This window comes from Hyperoodon ampullatus (assembly GCF_949752795.1).
Source record: "Hyperoodon ampullatus genome assembly, chromosome: 11".
NCBI classification, from domain to species: Eukaryota; Metazoa; Chordata; class Mammalia; order Artiodactyla; family Ziphiidae; genus Hyperoodon; species Hyperoodon ampullatus.
The window spans coordinates 6,952,544-6,965,634 of NC_136924.1; the positions used below are offsets into that span (position 1 = coordinate 6,952,544).

The window sequence follows — 13,091 nt, forward strand, 5'->3', positions numbered from 1 at the left end:
ATTTTTCTTATTGATATTGAACCTACTGGCAGTCAGCTCTTTATCCTTTATCTTCTGGACAAATCAAAGTTTTATTATTTCAGATTCTGTTTAATTAGAGAGTATAAAGCTTGAATGTAATTCTTTTGGTCTGTTCTAGGTTGCTGCTGAAAACAGTGCTGGCATTGGAGTGTTTAGTGACCCATTTCTCTTCCAAACTGCAGAAAGTGGTAATTTTCCTAAATCATTTATTCTGAATTAACTTTGTTAGGAGTTTTTGTCATTGAAAATAAATAGGGATATAAACAAAATCCGGCACTAAAATGCATAAAATTTTCAACAACATGGCCATTCAGTTACTTTTAGAGTCTTCTTGGATAGTAAATTTACTCATTAAAATGTATATTGTTCTTTCTGATTATAAAAACACTAAGTGTTATCTTAGAAAACTTTGAAAAAAACAGAAATAAAAAAAAACCCTAAATGAAAGTTACCCATGGCCCTGTTATATAAAAAATGCTGTTACCCTTCTGGTCCATTTCTGGCTGATCTCTTTTTTTCCTATGAATATATGTCTTTGTGACTATATATTAGTAAAAGTAGGCTTGTGCCATTTATGCAAATTTATAGCCTGCCTTTTCCTCTTAACATCAAATCATAAGCATTATTATGACATTAGACTTTTGGAAATACAGATTATAATGGTTATCATATTATTCCATAACATGCAATCATTACCAAACCAACTTAAGCTACCTCCATTCTCCCAATGGCTGAGAGGAAAAATGTGATATCGTCATGATTCCTCTCTCTCATAGTATACTCTAATCTATCAACAAACCCTGCCAACATTATATCAAAATATATCCTGACTCTCACCCCTATTGTTAATCACCCTATGTAATCCATTATCATTTCTCGCCTGAACAATCGAAAGTCTCCTCACTGGTTTTCCTGTTTCCAGCTTACCTGCCTATAGTTTACTCTACCGACAAGAGCCACATGATCTTTTGAAACAGAAGCTAGACTGTGTTACTTCTCTCCTCCTAAGATGGCTCCTGTCTTGTTCAGAGCAAGAACCTAAGTCCTTCCCATGAGCTATGGTGCTCTGTATGCCCTTTCCCCTCTCTGGCTTCATCTCTTATCTTTCTCCTCTCCCTCTGTCTACTCCAGCCATACTGATCTTCCATCTTAGGGTCTTTTCTCTTGCTATTCCCTCTGCCTGGAATACTCTTTCACTAAATATCTGTAGAACTCTCTCCCCAGTTGATCCAGATCTCACTTTACCTTTCCTGACTACACCTTCTAAAATAGCCCCTATTTCCTTCTGTCCATCTTTATTTCCAACAGATTTATTTTTCTCCATTGGACAAGCCTGACGTGTAACACATTTACTTGCTTACTTTTTATTGTATGTATTAGCCTAGTAGAACATAAGCTTTGTGATAAAAATAAGTTGTTATGGAATGGAGGTAATTTTATTTATTTAGTAATTCAGCTGTTTATTTATAATAGCAAACAGTCAGAACGAGTAAATAGAAAAATGGCACAAAGAATGGCATCTCCAATCAATAGCAGATATTTTCTGTGGAGCTTATACTCTAGTGGGCTAAGATAAATAAATGAGTTACTAAGTAATATACTAGATTGGTGAGAAGTGCTATAAAAACAATTTCTGTAATTTTGTGCAACTATAAATGTTCTGTATAAAGATACAGATAAAGATAAAAATATCCAGTGGTTCACTGCCAAAGGGGTACATTGAAATGGGCCCTGTATATCTAGAGGGGATTATGCAATTATAATGTTAAAAGAAACATGTGCCAAGCTTTATGGCCCAGTTTTTTGAGACCCCATCAAGAGAAGCATGTGAATACATGCTCTATGCCTTAGAAAGAATTAAGAGAAAATTCTAGAGTTTATTTAAAATTAGAAATTAATGATTCATGAGGTCTTTTTCCTCTTGATATTGAACCTGCTGACATTCAGATTATTAGCACAACTAAAAATTGAGAAAATTATTATTTTAAATTAAATGTTCACTAGGATATAAAAGAAAAATTTATTACTTATGTTTTTAGCTTCAGGGAAATAATTGGAATAATTTTTGAATGACTTCGCAAATAGTTTATTCTTTTTTTAAAACTCTCATCTTGATACAGCTTCTGATAAAGCCTGGTACATGCAGATTATGATTTCAACTTGACAGTGTTTTGAACTTTATATATTTTATACTCTACTAACTGTCATAATTTCTGGAGTTATTTGCTCTCTTGGCAAATTATGATTGGGACAGACTAACACTCTAGGATGGCGTGAAAATAATACCGGAACAGAAGTTTCACTCTGTTTCTGACTTGCTTGTTTTCTTGGGGAAATTACATAATCACATAATCAGTCTTGCCTTATCTTTTGTTTTTAAAAAAAAATGTTAAGTGGTAAAAATACAAACCTAAATTTAGTTAGATCAGTTATGTGCAAGTTTTCCCCCAAGGACTCCTTTTTATTATTTATGCTACACAGAACTAAATTTAAGGAAAATTTCTGTGGAATAAATAAATTGCATTTATTATTATTAAACCAGAAATTATTTCTTTTTCCATGAATAAAAATACTCCTAAAGTATGAAGTTAACCCATTATACCATACTGAGCTGATATCACATCCACAAGCACAAAAATCTCAACTTTCTTACTTCTCACACAGCATTGTTTCAGACAAATGTAGAATTATAGCTTTAAAATATTAGAAATATCTCTTGTACCTTCATTTCTAATGTGATGGATCCTTAGAAATATAAATGATTCTTTTAGAAGTCCCTATATTTGATTTAGAAAGGTTTTTTTTTTCCTGGCTCAAGAAAATGTATGTTTTGTATAGTATACACTTTGAAAAGTTTTAATTAGTTTCACATACTTATATATTTATGCAAGTCACTTGTTTAGCTATGCCCTCAAAGTGTGTGGAGGACTTATCTGCAAGGTGAAGTGATTTATAAACAGAATTTTTTGGTGCTTTAGTGTCAGATCTTTACTTGGACCAAGATGGATAAATTCACTATAAAAATCAAAAGATGATGGGATTTTGGTACCTAAAATTCCAGAAGTAGAAACTAGAATATTTAAAGTAGGGAAGACCTGTCAGCTACAGAAAAGAGCCAAAATTAGTCTTCAGACACCATGAAGTCACAAAAGGAAAACACACAGATTTTACTGAGGCAAAAATAATGTAATTTTAAGTGAATAAGAATAACCTCTTTTTCACTAAATGTTGTTTAACAGATTTAATTAATTTTTATCTAATATATTTTGTGTACTTTAAAAGATATTTTGAAATCATGTTTTGGAATGTAATAAAGGTTTGGTTACCTTGTAAATTCAAATTTCTCTACACTTGGGCAGTTCCTCATGATTGTTGTTAAGGCTGATTTGGAAATGTGCCAGCTTGTATGCAGTCTGTTATTGATATATATTTCAGGCATTCTCATAAAATTTGCATACTTTAGACCAATAAGAAATTTAAAACAATGATTCAGATTAATGATAAAAGCTTTGATTCTTATAATTCCATAGCATCACGTATTTAACAAACTTTGCTTTATTATATTTTATCCACTCAAAAGAAATTTTAGTGCTAAATCTTTAGTATCAGAGAGTTTTCATATTGTCACTGTCCTTTTTAAACTTTAATTCCATTGATCAGTTACTCTTGAAGAAAAAAATTTCTATCCATTATGACGTCCATTATTAGTGATGAATCATCTTCCCAAATTGTTGTATTTTACTTTTTTCCATTAAAATGCAGCTGTTGTTAGGTTTCTTAATTACTGTCTAACTCATATCATTCACATATAGCTTTCTTGCCCATTCACATACAGCTCTCCTGCCCAGGACCTAACTTTCTTATATATTTTATATGGCTTTCATTTACAAATCACATTTTGATATTCTTCTCTACAATGTATACCTAAACTCTGGTTATTTGATTTCTCAATACTAGGCACTTCTACTATCATTTATATTGTTTTACCCCAAACATCTTGTTTTGTTTTTATTTCTTTCAATAGTGACTTGTCATGGTTGTTCTATATTCTAAAGGACCTTGATTATTTACTCTACTTGGTCAACTTTGCATAATTAACCTTGAATTAATAAGTATCATTTTTCTTCACTCTGGCCTCATGTTTATCTCATTCCAACTAAGATAGCATATAGCTTATTATTATGCAGATTATTAATAATTAATAACAAAGTATCATGAATTCTGATGAAAGTTGATTTTGAGGGTGTATGAAAGTCAAAATATAATAACCACAATCAATTGGGTGGTATCCATTTTATATTAGACACTAAATATTTACATACATTCTAGAAATGTGCTTTTTGGTGCAAATGGTTATATAATTGTTTGAATTTGCCACTTCTTCATTATCTAAGGAATTTACATAATTCTAAAGTATTTCGGAAAGTAAGATACTCATTATTCAAATTTCTATAACCACAAACAACTATTGACTGAATATTTTTTCAGACTTATTTGAAATAGTTTATTGATGGATGCATTGGCCAAATAATCCTGAAGTAAAGCTTATGTGCCTCTTAAACACAACTCTCTGGGCCCAATTTCCAGTTCTTTATTTTAGGCAAAAGTCAATTCAAAAAGTATACTCAAGTATATATTTCAAAAAGTATTACCCAAGTAGATTTTATACAATGTATTATACATTTAATTTCATATAACATGGGAAACGTAACATCCCAAAGTTATATAAATGCCATTCTAAGTTTTATAACAATGTTTTTCCTCTCCTTCAATCCCTCTCACTTCCCCAGCTCCAGGAAAAGTGGTGAATCTCACAGTCGAAGCCTTTAACTATTCAGCAGTAAGCCTGATTTGGTACTTACCTCGGCAACCAAATGGCAAAATTACCAGCTTCAAGATTAGCGTCAAACATGCCAGAAGTGGGATAGTAGTGAAAGATGTTTCAATCAGAGTAGAGGACATTTTGACTGGGAAATTGCCAGAATGTATTGTAAGTATCATGGAACATTTTCTATGTCTCAAAAATTTTAGGTAAATTACATCTTGAGGTTTTGGTAAAATTTCCGTTTTACCAAAATGATTCTTAGCTATTTGATTACTTATAGTATCATATGATATACAATTGGCTATAGTCAAGGCAGAATAAGAGAAAGGTTTGAGAATTCAGCAGTGAGATGTCAGATCACTTAGGGAGCTCTGGAAAGACTACATGATAGGCATGGCATTTGTGATAGGCCTTGGAGTAAGGATAGGTGGAGATTACGTGGAGGTAGAGGATACTTTGTAAGCCCTGAAGTAGGAAATCGTAGGATATCACTGGAAAAAAGATAATACTTCCGTGTGACAGGAGAGGAGGGGAGGGGAATAGTCAAGGTTAAGTTTGTGGAAGTAGATTGTTTTTGTTGTGTATATCTTTAGTGAAGAATTTGTTACTACTCTAGTCATAGATGGGAAATCCCTGGAAGTACTGTAATAATGCTTTTTTAAAGTTAATTTTGGTTATCTTTGTGATATTATTGATGAGAAAACAACCAAAATTACTTTTCTTTTAAATGCTTTAAATTGTAGAAGTCACAAAATATTTTTTTAATTTGGATATCTAATACACATAAGCACATATACACATGTGCCCATATACACACAAACACATGTTCTATTAGCTTTGTCTTTTGAATACTGTTGCAGAAAAAATGATCATAACGGTAAGAAAGTGATGTTATGTTTGAAATTTCACAATAGGGAAAACATTTCATCTCTTTGACTCTTGCACTTTTAACATGAATTTTAAAAATTCTTAATAATGATTTTGCTATAGTTATAGCTTTACTCAAAGCCACATGAAATCCTACTTATAAGAAAGATGAAGGTGTAAAGAATGCAGTAAATACATTCTGTTCTAAAACTGTGGACAATGGTATTGATGGTATAACTGTAGACGGTAAGTGGGTATAATTAAAATCTAGCAGATTTGTCTGTAGCTATAATGGGTAAGTGAATCTGTTAAACTCTTACCCAATCATACACATACACACACAAATTAGGAATAATATTTGTAGTATAAAGAAAAAATGAATTACCCTTATCATCGCCATCAAGTGATACCACATTATTTTCCCATTGATGTTTATTTTATTCACTAGGAGAAGAATGAATCCTTTTTATGGAGTACAACCAGCCCTTCTCCAACCCTCGGGAGGGTGACGCCTCCATCACGTACCACCTACCCATCGAGCATGTTGCCCGGGAGGAAGATTAGCTCTGTGTGGAAAGAGCCTATCAGTTTTGTAGTGACACATTTGAGACCTTATACAACATATCTTTTTGAAGTTTCTGCTGTTACAACTGAAGCAGGTTATATTGATAGTACGATTGTCAGAACACCAGAATCAGGTATAGTTTCTTTCTTTCTTTTTTTTTTTTTTTGGTAGGAAAAGAAGTTAAATTATTCATAGAATAATCTTTCATTTTTTTCATGTCAAGGTTTTGTTAAAACCTTCCTTCCCTTTCAATAACTTTTTTTGCCCTAATAACAGATAATAGGTATCCCTTCTGGAGCATCTTCAATTTCAATACTCTTTTATGATACTAACATAAGCATCTAAAATGAGAAAGGAGATTTGAGAGAAGAGACTCCTGAACTAATAGCCTTGATCCTAAGATCAGCTTTTATCATTCTGTGACCCCAGCAATTTTTCGTAATCATCCTGTCCTTCATCTTCTATAGTCATGTGTAGATGACTTCTCTCACTGATATTGCTATTGCCAGATGTGGAGATAACACCTGCAGTAGTAGAAATATCATGCGATTAACATTCAGCATCAGATAAAAACAGTAGTTAAAAAATACCTACCTGTATCCTCTTTGTATTTCAGTTTCCTTTTGTGAAAAATGGAGACAGTAATAGTATCTTCCTTATGGAGATGGTGTTAGTACTAAATGAGTATGATTAGATATTATTATTACTTCTAAATTCTAAGAGTACGTATTTCTAGGTATGGTATTTATAGATTTAATTATGATAATATGTCAGCGTCCATATATACACATATATATAGACACACATCTCAACATACTACATAATGCCATACTAAATATATAGTATCAGAAATTCAGTTGGATTGATGATTTTTAAGGCTACTGGAAATTATTACTTGTAGGGTAATTTCACTAAAACATAGTATTTTTTTCTGATTACATAGGTGTCATTTAAGTACATGTAAATTTGAAGATTTTTCTTGAATTAAACATCTTTGAATCAGACCATTTCCTCTTCCGTACTCCTTACTTCTTTTCATACAAAAAAAGAAAGAAAGAATTTCATGAAGGTCACACAGGTGAAATTTGGTAGACAAGAACTTTGTTTTAAAAAATATTTGGAATGTTTCATTTCAGTTAAAAGAAAGTTTTTTTAAATATAGAAACATCTATGAAAAAGACTTTTTAAATATCATTATTATTTTTATATGTTACCAATGTTACATTCGAATATAGGTTATAAATTTCCTCTCAGAACCAAATGCAGATATTGATATAAAAAGTAAAATCACTGCCAACAGATTCTGAAGGTTGAGTTATTTCTTTGTCCCTTCTACCTGTGTACACCAGAGGGAGAGCTTTTATCAAGCCAGATGCCCAGGGCTTGTTGAATGCAATACGTATAAGTGCTTCTAGACAATGTAATTGTACAATGAACTATATAGGAATAAAACACCCTGTTCAATCATATACAGCATTAAATAAAAATAGTAATTGTTGCAAATAAGGAGTTTATCTAATGGTCCACCACTTATTCAAATTCTTCAATTATAGCCTATTTTTTCTTTTTGTAGGTTGAAAAAACAAACACTTTACTGTGTGACCTTTTATTTTTTCTCTGATTTTTGTGTTTTATTTTGTGTATTTAATAAGGTGCTTTTAAATTTTATATATATATCTATTATTCATTTTTTTTCTGTAATCATTTTAGTGCCTGAAGGACCACCACAAAACTGTGTAACAGGTAACATTACAGGGAAGTCCTTTTCAGTTTCATGGGACCCACCAACTACAGTTACAGGAAAATTTAGTTACAGAGTTGAATTACATGGACCATCAGGTGAGTCTTAATCAGTTTTGTGTTTATCTTTTGGAGTAAGAATTATATAAAATATGTTACTATGATCAAACTTTTAAAAAGTATATAACTGTTTTTAAAAGACCCTATAGTTGAAGCAAACAGTAAAAATGTAATAAGGAAGTGCAGCTCTTTGAACTTTTTGTTTAAAATCATAAATAAGTATAAGGAGGGTAAAACATTGTCCATATTCCATATTTCATGACAAGGAGCTGAAAGAACAAAGGATAACCCCTCAAGAAGAGAAGTATTAGAGGAGATACATGTCTTCACATATTTGAACAGGAGGACCTTGACTTACTCTGATTGCAAATATACGAAGAACAATGGGCTTCGGTTACATTAAATCAGATTTCTGCTTAGAAGAAAGAAACTATTTCTAATAATTGGCTCTCTAAAAGTAATATGGGCAACTTGATAATGTAGCGAGTTCACCATCTTTCTGAGCAAGGAGGAGCTAGACATCCACTTGTCAAATATTTTAAGGGATTCAAAAACTATATTAGTAGAAGTTGATTAAGTAAACTCTACAATTCTTTCATAATCTGCATTCTATGGTTCTATGAAATAAGTTTATTTCAGATAGTAATGAAATAACATAAACTCACATATTATCATTTATTTGGAAGAGTGGAAAAGTCAACAAATGTCCAAATTATTCATTTGGGAACTTCTAGGAATCTATCATGAAACACATGAGTAAACTTTATTTCTCATCCCTGAGTACCTTATGCTCCTAAAATTCTGAAATATTTGCAGGCCTAAAGATATGGTAGTCTGTTTTTCCCCCTCCCTCCTCAATACATAGACACACATGGGTACCCAGACATACCTTTTCTATCAGTACTATTTTACAAAATGTTGACAAAGTACTCTTGTATCTGTAAGGCTGGTAAGTCAAGAGAATGTATTTAGTAACTATCGAATTTAGCAACCTGGAAGTCATTAGCGACCTTCTCAAGAGCAGTTATGATGGAGTATGTGGGGTAAATGCCTGCTTGGAGTAGACTGAAGAGAGAATGGGAGAAGAGAATTGGAACAGTGGGTAATGGACAACTCTTGAGTTCTGCTGCAAACTGAAGCAGTGAATGGAAGTGGGTAGTGGGAGTGAGGGGTAAGCAGCATCGACAGGTTTTCTTTTCAGAGGGAACAAGCAAAGCATGTTTGTTTGCTGATGGGAATAAATTTAAAAAAGGGTATGTTGGTGATATAAGAAAGGCAGGGATTATTGGACAGATATCTTTGGGTAGGCAGAAAATGGGATCGTTTGCTCGAGTGTAGGGATTGGTTTGAGATAAGAATCCAGATGGTTTATCCATTGTAACAGGTTATAAGGCAGAGTCTGTGGGTGCAGATGCTGTACATAGGTAGTTGCGTTGGTGAGAGTATGTGGCACATGTCTTCTGAATGATTAATTTTTCCAGTTAATCAACTGGGAAGAAAAAGTGTAAATATTCACCTAGAAGAGTAGAGACTGACTGTACTACTGAAGTTAGATAAGGTGCTGAGTACCATTTAGGGCTCTTTTGAAGTGTGGTAATGAATAAAGTGATATCAGTCAGAGTGGATTTGTGTTTTTCTCCCGTTCCCTTCAACAAGAGAGGACTTATGTAAGGCAGTGATTATTACTGGCAATGACACTGAGGCTGGATAAAGAGTAGACATCAAGTGGTGAGGAACCAAACAAAATAAAGCAAAGTAGGTGGTAAGATCAATGGATTGGAGGTCCCAAAGAATTGTTGGTTCTGGCTTCTAGAGTAGTGATCAGGAGACAGTAAGTGTGGTCAGAGACAGCTGCATGAAATTGAAATAATTTTTAGGATTTGCAGTTATTGGTAATAGCCATGTCTATTATGACTGTGAGGGAGTGACTGAGATCAGGTGGAGGACTAGATTATTTAAGGAGAGCTTGAAGTAGTTTAAGGATGATCTCTAAGGATATTGAAATCACCACAAATTAAGATGGTAGCATTGAAGAAAATGCCATTGAAGCAGGAGCTAAACCATCCGGAATGAGAGTGAGTGACCCTGGGGTCCACAGATCACTACAACAGTGAGAGTCAGTGGACGTCGCCGATGGCATGAGAGCTGAAGCTGTGGGCTTTTCTAAGGAGGAGCTAGAATTGTCTAAGAGCAAAGAGGAGCAAGGAGAACACATACCACACCTGACCGCCTAGTCGCTTGAGGGCTGCGGGGAAAAATCAGTCACCACCATTCAGGGTGGCTGTAGGGAACAGAAGCAGTGGTCTCAGGGGAGAGCTAGGTTTCAGTTAGAGCAAGAAGGGGAAAGAACTATTCAGAGATAAAGTTGAGGATTTAAGGAATTTTGATGATGGCCCAGTTAAGAAATTTTGCTCAGAAGCTAAGCTACAGAAATTTTCTAAATATATATTTTTATAGAAGATAGTGAGAATATTTAGCATTTTAATTAAATGAATTTGAGTATCAAACACTGTCACTGTTTTTATATTTGTAAAACCTAATGTGTTCATGTTAACTATGTCAAAAAATAACACTGTGGCTCAGTAGGGCTTCATATAAAAATAATTTTAAATACTGCAAGATTTTCATTTTTTTTCCATTTTAAATAAATTGACACCAGTGTGATACTAAGCTAAATGTTTAAGATATATTCACTTTTAAAATGGTAATAGTGAATGTTAGCGCAGAGGTTAACACTTTAATTGCTATATACTTAAATGTAAGAATGATTACACGCTTGAAGAGTTAATAATCCACAATTATCTTTTGCTTTTTGCAGGTCAGATTTTGGATAATAGCACAAAAGACCTTAAGTTTGCATTCACTAATCTAACACCATTTACAAAGTATGACGTGTATGTTGCGGCTGAAACCAGTGCAGGGATTGGACCCAAGTCAAATATTTCAGTATTCACTCCTCCAGAAGGTAAGAACACCTCCTCTAGTGTGTTAATGAGAATTGTATTGCATCGGTTAAACATTGTATTAGAAGCTATTTGGTTGATATTTACCTAATTCATGTCATTTCCTTATCAGATTACTACCTAGTACATTCTGAACATGTGTTCCTTAGAACACTAAACCCATAGCATGCTTCATAATAAGAGGGACCAAAGATCAACATTACATGCAGTATCAGCCTGCATAATTCACAATGAATAGTACTGGCAAAATCTCAAGAATACTTAAACAAATGAACACATTTAGCATGGTTTAAACCACATTATTTAATGTTGACTCTATCTTCCCACAAAATAACATTCAGAGAAATCCATGTATCCCCCAATGCCTATAGCAAAGTATATTTATAATCAAAAGGATATTCTAAGGAAGTGAGGATTTCTGGAAGGTGCATAATATAAATTTACCAGAATATACTGAAATTATTTTAAAAAGTTTCTCCTGAAGAAATTTTTTATTTGTGTATATTAAACATCACAGTCTAAGGCGAACTGTAGTGTTTAAAAAAACGTTACCATGCCATTTCACAACCTGTTTTCTGGGCCCACACCAAACTTGCTCAATGCCTTCATTTCTATTTAGATAGTGTAATTATTTAGGAGAATACAGTAATTTTTTTACAATCACACTAACACTTGAAAAAGTTTTCAGTTTTTGTTTGTGTGATAGCTAACGTACAGTAACTTGTGAATTAAGTACACAGTGTGCACACATGCACATGCATACACACACACACGAGGCTGGGCATACCTTCATCAGATAAATCATTCAAGTGTTTCACCATGAGAGGGCAGCAACTATTAGGGAATTTTGTACTTCTCCCCCATTTCAAAGAACAACCCTTGATAATATTTTGCTATTGAAAGAACGTAAAAATTATGTTACATCGATTTCAAATGAAAATTCTAATGTGTATACGGTTTCAATACACAGGTTAAAAAAGAGATGCACACTCATTAACAAAATGTTCTCATTTTTTCATATCAAAACTTTTTCCATTGTGTTTCTATCAGAAGAGTCTTAGCATTGTATGTCTTCTCCATTAGACCTGAAATTTCTCCCACCTCCACCTAAACCTGCTCTTAAGCATTTTCAAGAAATCTAGACAGATTTATGGATGGCTGTCAAACACCACAAAGCAATCTGGCCTTCGTCATACTTAGAGCCCTTGAATTTGGTCTTTTCTCAACCAACCCAACTGACCAATTTCTATTCTCATGTTATGCAATTAAATAAATTCAGTCTTCTTTGAAGCCAAGCCGATTTTGGTGCTCCTAAACTGAATCCACAATTTAAGATCATTGTGTTATTGTCATCATTCTTGGCCTACAGCATCTGACCCAAATAGGGAAATAGATAATACATTGCCACATACAGTGCCATTTTGTTTATTTGGGATATCGTTTAAGCATTTATTTCCCTTTCTTTATACCTGTGCTTTTTATTGACAAAATAATAAGTAGAATTTTAAGGACATTGTTCAACATATTTCACATGGGTTACTTTTCACACCAAGTTACTTTGAATAGATGACTCTACTTGCCCTGTGTAACAAGCAGTGTATCCTGAGTTTTATCCTACTGCCTCCTGAACTATACTCACCATGTAGACCACATCCAGGTGGCTTTCAGGAGGACCCACGGGCAACAGGTGGGTTTCTCTAAGGGCAGGCGTGGCACAGTCCTTACCTCTGCATGCCTGCTTCTCCATGGAGTTCTCAGGGAAGTTTCAGTGGAATGCTGGGGCAGATGCAGTGAATGTAGACTCTGACAACACTAATTAATCCTGGTCCTACTAATTAAAACTTTGCCATAAAGGAATCTTTAGACTATATGAGAACAATCTAATAACTCATTAGAACTATATACTTTCAGTTAAAATTTACACTTTAGTTTTAGATTATTCTTTTTATTCATTAATACAACAGGGTTCTTTGTATTCTAATTAAAGTTACTCAATTTATTTTTTTCTCCATATTTAAAAGTAGTGTATAGTCTATTTAAAAAATTGATT

At 33.3% G+C, this 13,091-nt stretch overlaps 1 protein-coding gene across 2 annotated transcripts in view; it reads left to right on the forward strand.

The window, feature by feature from the left end:
* PTPRQ (protein tyrosine phosphatase receptor type Q) overlaps positions 1 to 13,091 on the forward strand; it is a gene marked incomplete at both ends in the record, with an annotated part of 257,217 nt that overhangs the window by 57,527 nt on the left and 186,599 nt on the right. For both annotated transcript variants that reach the window (XM_079715271.1, XM_079715270.1), the window contains 5 exons: positions 140 to 209; positions 4,812 to 5,011; positions 6,162 to 6,411; positions 7,989 to 8,117; positions 10,897 to 11,043. In XM_079715271.1, coding sequence (XP_079571397.1) covers positions 140 to 209; positions 4,812 to 5,011; positions 6,162 to 6,411; positions 7,989 to 8,117; positions 10,897 to 11,043 — 796 coding nt within the window. The remainder of the gene's footprint in view (positions 1 to 139; positions 210 to 4,811; positions 5,012 to 6,161; positions 6,412 to 7,988; positions 8,118 to 10,896; positions 11,044 to 13,091) is intronic.